This window comes from Corvus kubaryi, unplaced genomic scaffold (genome assembly GCF_017639235.1).
Source record: "Corvus kubaryi isolate FWS band 111438036 unplaced genomic scaffold, C.kubaryi_AGA036_p1.0 37394, whole genome shotgun sequence".
Classification (NCBI taxonomy): domain Eukaryota; kingdom Metazoa; phylum Chordata; class Aves; order Passeriformes; family Corvidae; genus Corvus; species Corvus kubaryi.
The window spans coordinates 11,485,865-11,497,272 of NW_024581133.1; the positions used below are offsets into that span (position 1 = coordinate 11,485,865).

Consider the following 11,408-nt stretch of genomic DNA (forward strand, 5'->3'; position numbering starts at 1 on the left):
GAGGAGCCGGGCGGAACCAGGCGGAGCGCGGGCTTGGCCCCCTCTGGGTGTGTTGCCCCCCCCCCCCCCCCCCCCCCCCCCCCCGCGGCGGGGCAGATGGTGCGGCCCGGCCAGCGCGTCCCGTTGCCGGGTGAGGCGGTGCCGCCATGGCCGCGGCGGGAGCGGGGCCGGAGCCGGGCAGGTGGGTGCGGGCAGCAACGGGACCGGCTCCTCCTGCCCCGGCAGAGCAGCCAGGGCACCCCGGCTCACTCCTCGGTACCCCGAGTCGCCCCTCGGCTGAGGCGAGGCGCGTCCCGATGCTGCTGAAGGGATGCGGGGTGCGGGGGGGTTCGGCCCTGCGTGAGGGGGAGCGGCTGGTGCGTGTCGGACCAGGGCTTGGTCTGCAAATGCTGCGGGGTTTGAGACTTCGGAGTTGTTTAGTTAACGTAAATATACGAGTTTGACGTGTGGTCTCCTCACAGGCTGCCTGGAGATTTTATCTCTCGTTAAGGCTTTTAAGATCCCTGCCCCGTGAAACCACCTGTGCCATAAAAGGTGTGTGAGATGCATGAGCAAACATCATTCCTTGGCAGAGAACCTCAGTCCTGAAGTTTATTGTCACTGCTTTGTGAGGTTTGTTTTAAAATTGAGTTTTTCCAGCCTTTCTACTATCAACGACTTAAAGACATTTGCTTTATATTATCTTATAATGGTACAGAAGTATGGGAAGTCGCATGGATCTTTTTTCTGTATTTAGGAATAATTTAATTTGAATTAAATCCTTCTACCGAATCCCATGGGGTTTGGTTACACGTATGTTTTTTGTCCTAACTTGCTTTTTAGATTCAAGAAGACCTTCGGAAACTTAAAATGGAAAAAAACAACTTGAAAGGAAATGTAGAAGCTGTGGATATTTGTGACCTCAGAACAACAACTGAAGGAACTGAACTTGGGCTGAGAGTAAGTAAAATAGAGCAGATCCAGAAAATGATCCCGTTTTTAAAGTCTGTGTTAATAATTCACTCGGGGCCACTTTTTGTTGTCCTGCAAGACCCCTTTCCAATCAGCAGCTGATGAGATTACTCCAACATTACAGTTCAGAATGTTGGTTTCCTTTTTTGGGTCATCAGAATTAGCTGATCTTGTGCCCACTAGCCAAAATCAGATTTTTAGTCCATCAGAGGCACAAAGTTTATCAACTTTTCAGTCAAGCAAAGACCTGGATTGCTTAATGAACTGAATTTAATAAAATTAAAATTACTTATCTTTTAGTAATGTCTAAACATCATTTTTTCCCTCTAACAGAAACATGCTGAAAGCTATTTAAATGTTATAAATGGCCAGGAGTTAACTCTTTCTTCAGCTGGTAATAAAGAAGTAAATTTAAAAGAGCCCCCTAAGTGGTAAGTGAAACATGTTTTATTGCAAGACCCAAAACCTGTGGTGACAGAATCTTGTAAAGCAAATGGGAGTATTGACCTAGAAAAAGTTAGTTTAGTTTCGATTTTAAGTTTAAAAAAAAAAAAAGAAGGTAAATGCAATTCTAAGTGGCTACAGCAGTGCTCTGCTGACTCTTGGGATTTTACCTTTGCTGAATGCAAATTTAAATAAAAATACAGTCATTTGGATAGAACTGGATGAAAGCAGCATGGGTTTAATAGGTGAAATCTAAGTAATTTTTAGAAACCTCGCTGCCTGTTTCTTTCTCAACCAGGGGTCTTCCTTTTGGTGCCTGTCAGAAGCAGCTGGTTTTGCCACGAGTTGAGCCTATGGCTGTCCAGAGATGCAGCAGATCAGCCCCACGTGTGTCCCAGGGCTCTCAGGTCTGAAATCACACACTAATTGTTCTGCCAGGGACCACATTCAATGAGTGTTTGCTGTCTTGTAAGGTACCAATGCATCCCATAATACTCTGACTCCCCATGGATTCAGGTTTTGATAATACCCCATGACTGAAAGTGTTAAAAAATTCTCAGTAGAAGGAGCAGCTGAGATAGGAACCTTCTCCCAGCCCGGGATAACATTTAAGTTGGGAAGAATTTCAATATCATCCATGCAGACGTGGAATTGGCACTTCCCACACATCTAAGCTGACAAAGCCACTTCTATCAGGTGGTTTGTTATTAATCATTTCAATTCTTGTTATCCTGTGTGGCACTTTCCCCCCCTGCATTGATCATTTCCCTGTCAGCCTGAGTGAGGAGTTTGCATTGGGAATCATCCCCTGTTTTAATTGAGAAGGTGCTCAATTCTCCCCAGTTCTTTTTTTAATAGCACCAGCAGTTTCCTCCCCGCATAACGGTGTGTTATAGTAATAAAATAAATACCACAAAAGCGCTGATGAGGTGAAAATTGAACTTTCTGTCTCTGTGCAGCCATGTGGGTAAAAGAGTAATTGGCTTGGATAATAACTTGTGTTCTTACAACCCCAAATCTAAATGAGCATCTCATTGATACATCTGCTTGTAATTACCATCAAAAGAAGAGAGAATATATTGTGTAGATAAATAAATTATGCCATTTTTAGTGCTTTCACAAAATAATACAATTGTTCAATACTTCAAATACACATCTAATGATTCTTGAACTTTTTATGGCATATTTTATTTGTAAAAATTGGAATTTTCCTGGATTTATTTTTATGTTTATACATTAGAAGATGCACCAAAATGTTTCCAACTTAAGAAACTTCTACTGTAATAAAAACATAGGGCATCACTCTGGCTTTTCTAGGTATGCTTTAGGTATTTCTTATAACAAGAAGAAACTTGTGAAGTCTTTTTCTGTCCATTGGGATTTAAATCATCATGGTTTTTATTAGCAGAATAGTTGAGCTCATTCCATGCAGATGACAGAGTGCATTAAGAACTACTATGTTTTAATTCTGATCATTATCAGGGTTTTGGTTTTTTTTTTTTTTGTCATTTACTAATAATCAAGTGCTGTTCCTGCACTGAGTCAATGAGCTGTAACTGATCCAGAGGAGCTGTTATGGTCCATCAGGTCGGTGATTCCTGAATTCCAGTGTCTGGCAGACACAGCCAAGGTAGATTGGATTCTTGTTATCCTCTCTGGGAAGCACAGGGAACCCCCTCCCAAAGGATGGTGAGTGTGTAAACCATGACACAGGGACCTGTGCTGATCCAGGGAGTCAAACCTGACTGGGTTTCCACTCCGTATTTAACCCAAAGGTGTGCAGATGTGGAAATGTCAGAGCTGGGAATGGAATTAATTGAACAAAGTCTGAAGAAAGTGTATATTTGGATAGTATTTGCAAGTCTTTGCAAAGTTTTCCATCTAATCAAAAGGCTTTGTTGTTTGCCCTGTTCTGTGTGGAGTCAAATAATATTAGTTTTTATCATCATTTTGCAAATTTACAACATGTTAGACATATTCTGCCTCTAAACACTTCAGCCCCTGTGCAGTTTAAGATTATCCCTATTCTATGTTTCAGCAGCAGGTAGAAATGGATGTTAAAATCATGCTTGAGCCAGAGAACATTGATAGTAAAGCTGGTTTAAAACATCCCAACATTGAGACCAGGCTGCCACTTATAACTAAGAAAAAATCTGCTCCTGTAAGTAACTTTTATTATTTTATGGGTTCATTATATGCAGCTTTGTACTCTTACAATTAATATGTATCACTCCTAAATAAAAAAATTAAGTGAAAGTAATTTCTTCATAATTTCCTACTTTTTGGTATGGATATATAAGGATCAAACCATTTTGAGTGATAATACTGGGGGAAATCTGTAATATCACAGGTTTATGTACCAAGATCCCCATCCAGCAAAAGTATGAATATACATGGCAATGTGCATGGTCAGTAATCTCAGGAAAACCAGGGAGAGGAGATAAACTGGTGCTTGGGGAGTTTTGGATCTTTGGACCCAAAGATCAAGGAGGAATTAAAAGCCCATTCTTTGCTCTGGGAATGTTGAAATTGCGCAAGATCAAGTTTTGATTCTTCCAAATTTCTGTCTTGCAACTGCAACTTTCAGTTCTGCTGCCAATTCTGCAATTGTTCTGCAGCAGTTGAATGTAAAGATGATATTTTTAGCAAAGAATGCTTTAAAAAAAAAAAAAACAAAAAACCAAGAGTAGGCACAGCCATCCCTCCCAAAATCAATTATGTTCACAAATTTAGCACAGCACTGTGGTCCACACACCCAATGGTCTCACATGGGGATGCTCTTCTGCAATTTAATTTATGTGACAGAAGCATCCTGCAGCAAGCCCAGTGCGCTAGGAGATATTCTGGGGTATTTGGTTTTAAACAACAGAAAGAGAATCTGTGAATGGCACAGTTGTGAGCTGCCACTTATAAAAAATGATTTTTGAAAGCTGTTGCCCAGACTAAGAGGTGATTTGTCTAACCCTGTGATAATAGAGTTAATTAGAAAAAAGCATCATGGCTAATAGCTTTTTAGAACCACTCTAAAACACTCACAGAGAGGAATATTATCCTACTGCAGAGAGCCATGTGTTTTACCACTCTCCCTGAAACATGCACTGCGCACAGAAAACTTATTGGGGACTTATTTTACGAGCATTTAATGTGAATTAGTCAAGCTCCCCGATACATATTTGCAGTTGCTGAGGAGCTGACAGGTCAAAAACCAAGCAGGTATTTCCTCTCCAATTTATTCTCTTCAAAGTTTTCGAATCTTTGGGTACAACGTGTGATTTGGGATGTTCTGCCTTTGCTGGCTGTAAAATTTTGCAGTTGGTATTTGCAAAATCCACTGCTGAGTTGTGTTTGTTGTTAAATGTGGTGTCTGCCAGCACTTAAAGGAGGGATTTTATATGATCTATATGATTATACATTATATATATGATTACTATTAGTAGCAGCAGTGAATCTGTGTGCAGCTGCAGGTCTGAAATGACATTAATTTGGATAAAATTTAGATTCAAGTCGCTGCGGGAATCGGGGCCGGCGGCACCTGCCCGGTGTCGGCGAGCGGCCGGCAGGGGGCGCTGTCCGTACGCGCACGTGCCTCAGGTGTGTCCGTGGGGTCAGCGAGCGGCTCCCAAAAAATCCATGGAAAAATCACTCTCATCCAAGTAAATTAAAAACTAATTGCTTGTCTCGCGCCATACAGGTGTATTCCAGGAGTTTTCAAGGAGAGCTGAGCAGCTGAAAGCGTGGTGAGGTTAAAAACTCAGGAGTTGAGGTGACCTGAGGGGTCAAGCACAAATCTACCCAGACTTTTTATTATCCTGCCATTCCAGTAGTTGGAAAAATCATTAGTCAGGATTTCACTGTTTCACCAAAAATGATGTCTTTTCTTGCTCTTTTGATATTATAAAGTTGCTGATGCTGGATTTTTTCACAGAAACTAAGAACAATTAACTGTTGCCCTTTTGTACCTTTTTTGGGTCTGATAATAATGCTTCATCCGCTGTTAAATTCTGTAGTTATTTTAAAATGAGGGCTGTCATTCTGTTTGAAACACAGACTGGGCATCACTTTCTTTTGCAGTTTATATCTGGATAAGAGATGAAAAATGATGAGTGGATAATTATTAAATATGTATACTTCCATGGAGTATCCAGCCAAAAGAACAGTAATCTGAAATGCAGCAAAAATAATTCTGATGTACTGGTGCAATGTAGAAAAGATTCACAGCTCTACCTTCCATTTTCATAGGACTGCTGTTCTGTTATAGAATTATACTGGCACTTTTGGGTCCTTGTTTTCTTATAAATGTATATTATACTGTAAACTTAGGAACCTTTTCATTTATTCATGAGGTAGAATTTAATATGGTGATGATTTCTAGCCTTTATGAGTTGCATCTTATCTAGTGTGGCTCTAATGGTGATGGTGGTGATTCTGGGGCTTTTTTTAAGCTCACTTGTTTGAGCACAACCATTTTAATCATATCCTCTATTATTCATTCTTTATTCAGCATTTGCATCCTGCTAATCATTAATGCTTATGTTGAAAGTGTATTTATTTTCAAAATTATAAAGCAAGGCAGGGCAATTCCTTTCATTTCAAGTGATTGGAAGAAGTTGTAGAAGAAATCCAGGTCTTTTGGTACCCTAAATCTGACTGTGTTTTAAACCCAGGCATGTGGCTCTAATTACAGCCAAAGCAGAGTTTGGCAGTGGTGGCAGGATGAGACTTAAACAAATTGATGTCACACTACAGTAAATCAAAAGAAGCTCCTTGCATTTGTATTACGGTGTGTAATTGTAATAAGCAGCACAGCGATTTAATAAAATCCTCTTGTCACTAAAAATAAAAAGGAAATAATTGTTGAGAGAGAGTTAACAGATGACTGCAGTCAGCATCCTCTCAACCTGGAAATGGGAATGTGAAGGTCACCCCCATCTCACCTGACAAACGCAGAGCATTTTGTTGGTAAACAAATTAATCTTTCAAAAGGTCACCATTTGTTTTAAGTTTTTATCCAGTTCTTGTCATCTGGAATTGCAGATTGACTGTCATTTTGCAAGGCAGGGGTGCAGCCAGAGCTGCTGAAGCTGTTTGTGTGCATTTCAGCATTCCTTGACAAAACTCAGTGCCTGATTGGGATGCCATGGGCTGCTGGTTTGCAGCTGGCTCCACACAGGAATGGAGGCTCATCCCTGAATTCCAATAAGTTGATCCTACATATCCTGCCTCGTGTAAGCTGGCCCTCTGCCCACAAGTAAAACATGTTGTGGTTCAAGCCAGCAATTATCTTCCTTACTTCCTTCTGTGCTGCTTCTGGTGCCTGTTTCAAAAAGCAGATGTGGGATTCACCAAAGTTCTCCAGCTATTCTCTTTCACACCTGTTAGGGAGGAATTCTGATGGAGGTGGATTTCTGGGAGAGCTAGAGAGCAGTAGGTCAGGAAAGGGGCAAAGCTTGATTTTTCCAAGTATGTGGAAAGCTGACAGTTCAGAGCCATCTCTGGTCACTTTAAGAGCTTAAAGAAGGTAAGAATAACATAAAACCTGTTGTTAAAGATGCAATTCCCAGTTTCTTCCAATTAAACTTGCCTTCTCCAAGCTCTTTCCTGACAGTTTCCTGAACATACTGAAAAGTGACCTTAGTTCCATCGATTTTATTTTGCTGTGCTTCCTCTTTCCCTTTATAGGAGAAGTGCTGTGTCCATCAAATCTTGACAGCAACTTCTTAAAAACAAATACGACAGTTTGGAGAAGATAGATGGAACGATAGATTAATCTGTTATATCCCTTTTTCCCCATCACTACCAATCCTCAGATTTTCTGATATTTATTTACCAAATCTTGTCTCTCTATTCCTGGTTTGGTGCACAATACTCATCTTTTCTCTGTATTTAATACCAGTCTTTGCTTTTTACTGGAGGAAAAAATACTTAAAAAGATACTTACCAAAAAAAAAAAAAAAGTTCTAGTTAAATATTGCTAGGTAAAAAGAAAACAAATAGAGAACTAATCAGAAAATTTCCTGTGGTGTTCCAACAAGTGCCCTATTTAAAATGAAGAAAAAAGCAAAAATAAAGTGGGAGAGGCTTATCCACAGGAGAAAAACACTTTAGAAAGGGTAATAGAATTGTTTTTCTTGTGTCCCAGGTTAATTACACTCAGAAGCACTTGAAATGAAAACAATAGTTTTTTAGCACACTCCAAGCATATTTTAAGGCAAGTCAGCCTTAGTTTGCCCTGCAATTTAAGAGCTCCCTTCCAGCCCTACAAAACTGAACTTTAAAAATGCCCCTGATGAATCAGTGATGTTAAAAGTAAACCTTTCTCTTGCAGAACTTAATATTATTTTTGAGGTCTTATTTTTGTAATTGTGTTGGCTTAATTTTAGTGAAAATACTCCCAAAATGGAAGCAGTTTGGCAGATTTTGCTTTGGTGTCTCCCTGAATTCTTCAGGAGGGAGCTAATGCAGCAATCAGGGTGCTAAAAGAACATGGAAAGGTATAGGGACTGGGTGGAATTTTCGTGGGGAGCTGTTGTGGATCAGCTCCACAGTTCCACTCTTGCCTGTAAGGAAGTGAATGATGGCACTGGGCAGTGTAAATGAGAGATTAAATTACATTTCTGTTGTATCAGTCCTTGTTTTAACATCACACCTGGCATGGACTTTAGAGAAATTAAAGGCTACAGCAAAAAAGAATTAAATCTCTATCTCCAATTAAAAAAACTCCAAGCCTCCAGGCTGCTTTTGAACTCACACACTCCACCTGAACTCCTTTTCCTTGTAGCTTATTACATCTCTATGAAAAGAATTAAAATGTATTTCATTGCTGTTATCATAACAAAACCTCATAACTGGGATTTAAATTAGGATAAAACTCACCAGGAATAAAATCAGTGCTGCCTTACTGATACAGCAGCAACAGCCTGGAAAAGGAATCACTGTTTAATTCAATTTCTTGCCTTTTATTTATTTTTGTTGTGGCCTCACCAAACTGCTGGGGCTGAGGGTGAGCAGGAAAGCGTGGTTCATGATTTCCTTTTCTCAAATATCAAGCCACTTATATGGTAGCTGGCATAAAGTTAATCTTTGTTCCATGGTTGTTGCTATTTTCTTGGAACGCCAGGACATAAGGATTCATCCACCTCCATCGCTTAAAGCAGAATGCTCCATAATGGCCATAACTAAAATGAGGATCTGCGACTTCTCTGAAAGATATTTTATTATGATTAAAAGTACAGATTTTCTCTATTTTCTCTCTCCCTCATCTCTCATGGGCAGTGTTGTTAGACAAATTGGGAGGAAAGATTAGAATAGTTAATTTTTGATCTGTCTCATTTCCCTCTTAGGAATCTGAGCAGTTCTTGAGAGTTGTTTCTCCCTTTCCAGAAAGTTGCTGGGTGCTGTTACTCAGTAATTATGACCCAACAGTGCTCCAAGATCCCAATCGTGGCCTGGATTGTATTAAAAGCTTGATAATCACTCATTAAAAGCTAATATTTTAAAGTGTTTCTTTTTCCTTCTGGTTCCTTGCTTGTGTATGCATTTTATATTTTTAGAGACTGTTCTGTCAAGAAACACTGTATTTATACTACTCTCTTAAAACTGAGCAAACTTCCTGGATTCCTTCGTTAAATAGTACACAAGTCATCAATTAAATTTAATTAACTTTATTTTAAATTACTGAAGTAACAGCAGTAGGCAATACTGTAGCATGTTCACGAGTAGTAAAAGTAGTGGTACATTGTTAAATCTTAATGAAACGGTCACAGCAGAAATTATATTTATTATTTATTGCTGCAGGAGTAGAGAAATGTCTGTAAATCCCAGATTTCCCTTTGTTAAAAGAAGGTTCTGTCTCTTTCTAGATGTACAGTCAGAAGACAGGGAAAGGTCACAAAGTTACCAGCCCTTGGGCTTTGCCTGCCTTTCACTCCCTGAATTCTGCCTTACCCCTGGTAGAAGACGACACCCCAAAAGGTGAGTCCTGGGGGCCCCCCCCGGGTGCTGCTGGGCTGCAATTTGCAGCAGATATCTGGGAACTGAATTTTCTGCCACCTCTAGACTTCCAAGAATTGTGATCAGACGTTGCAAAGGGTAGGGATGAACTTTAGGCTGCTTACTTCAGGTGGTAGCTGATGGAGGGTGTAGTGTGTGTTGTGCTGAGCATTGTCCTGAGCCAGTTCTTGGAACTCACAGGGTTTAGCTGCTGCTGGAAAGAATTTTGTGTGTGGTGGAGGTTCTTGTCTAAATACCAGTCAAAATAAACTGCCATGATTAACAGCTGGTTATTAATTGTACAATCTTAACTAGACTTGGATTGTTTTAGCAATCAGCTTATATTCATAATTACATGATTATATTGTGCTTTACAAGAGTTAATTCTCATCCATTCTGCATATTAAATTGCATTCTACAAGCATCTAATTATAGATGTACAAACATATAGTTCCCTTTGAGAATTAGCACTGGTACAATACCTTGCATGTATTTGTCAATTTTTATAGGCAAAGTTCACCTTCCTTCATGGTAAAACACTGAATATTGAAAGATAGGAATCTTTCAGTTAAAGAAAATTGCTACTTTTGTAGTGTTGATGTAGAACTTGGGTCTGCCTTTGCTTAATTCTTTCTTTATTGCTATGAATTCCTTTTCTTTCCTAGCTGGAATTGTTCAGGAATGTCATCTTCTTGTAGGACCTCTGAGCCTCACTGGCCAAAGGCTCATCCTTCCAGCAGCAAAGAGAACTCTGCCAGTCCCTCCTGTTGTATCCAGAGCAGCACCTTTCCCTGAATTTCCCAGGCAGCGCAAGAAATCAGCTGCAGGTGAGTACAAAGCATTGATAACAACCTTCAGCTGCATCTCCAGCTTCACTCTCAGGCTGTGGTTTTATCTCCCAAGGAAAGAGCTCTGAGAGGAGCACTCACCAAATTCTGCAGTGCATAAAGCCCAGGAGAATCCTGTGTCTTGCAACTGGGTAGGAAAGAGATTTCTTCATCCCTGGGAGGGTTTGCTTCCTGTTCATTCCTGAGATTCTCCTGGGTTCCTACCTGCACATTTCAAATTCTAAGCATCCATATCTGAAGCTCTGCCCAGTGTTAAGCCAGTGGTGCTGGAAATCATGTCTTTGACCAGCCGATCAAGCCTCTATTTGCCATGTGATTAAATGAATAACTGATAATAAGTGAATGAAACCTGCAATCCATGTTTTCTTTGTACAGGAGAGATCAGTAGCAGGCTGGACCCTGAGAACACAGACACCATCACCTTCCCAAAGCCAAAGGAAGCAATTTATGGCACATATTCCTCTGGTAAAGGTAACATTGCACCACTTCCATCCAGCAATTCCATGGTTTCAACAAGGAAATCAAAGCCAGAGTGGACATATCCAACTCAGCAGTTGGAAGCTGAGGTGCACATTCCCTCTCAGACACAGGTATTTGATGGAATGAGTCACTCAGTGAGGATAATGAGGTTTTATTCATGTTTTTAGTACTGTCTTCACCAGAGCTGGTTTAGGAAGTGACTGTAAATCACAGGAGGGTTTGAACCACATCCAGTAAATAGTAAATATTGAAATAAAATAACAAATACTTTGTGTATTCCCAATTTCTTCTCTTTCAAGTCTTCTACCTAAATTTGTCTGGGATTTGTTTTTTTTTTTTTTTTCCACAGAATCTTAGAAAATTAGTTTAGAAAGGATGTTAGGAGGTTATCCAGACCTCCAGGCAGAATTACCTGTACCTGTAATATTGCAGACAGCTGTTTTTCTAACCTGTTCTGAAAACTTTGGGTGATAGCAACTCCACAGCCTTCCTGGGCCATCTGTTCCAGTGCTTAACTAACTATCTTTACTGTTATAAAAGAGTTTTTGAATGTTTCATCTCCATTTCCCTCACTGCAGTTAAGCAAATGTGGTGTTTCCCTTTATACTTACAGAAGAATCTGGGGGAGTTTGACCTTGACTGTTCAGTGCCTGCTCATTGTTCTTGATCCCCATGGAAAAGAGACATTTCTTTCTT

General features: G+C 40.1%; 1 protein-coding gene across 7 annotated transcripts in view; it reads left to right on the forward strand.

Annotated features, from left to right (window-relative positions):
* Position 1: 1 nt before the first annotated feature.
* The window catches only part of IQCH (IQ motif containing H), a 50,294-nt gene continuing 38,887 nt past the window's right edge, over positions 2-11,408 (forward strand). For 2 of the 7 annotated variants that reach the window (XM_042039474.1, XM_042039479.1), the window contains exons 1-9: positions 90-181; positions 462-612; positions 823-939; positions 1,285-1,382; positions 1,694-1,802; positions 3,434-3,556; positions 9,255-9,366; positions 10,050-10,211; positions 10,608-10,822. In XM_042039474.1, the coding sequence (XP_041895408.1) occupies positions 850-939; positions 1,285-1,382; positions 1,694-1,802; positions 3,434-3,556; positions 9,255-9,366; positions 10,050-10,211; positions 10,608-10,822 (909 nt within the window). In that variant the 5' untranslated portion in view covers positions 90-181; positions 462-612; positions 823-849. Of the gene's footprint in view, positions 182-461; positions 613-822; positions 940-1,284; positions 1,383-1,693; positions 1,803-3,433; positions 3,557-9,254; positions 9,367-10,049; positions 10,212-10,607; positions 10,823-11,408 lie in introns of those variants that run through there. The other 5 variants (XM_042039477.1, XM_042039476.1, XM_042039475.1 and 2 more) reach the window with 5 other exon arrangements.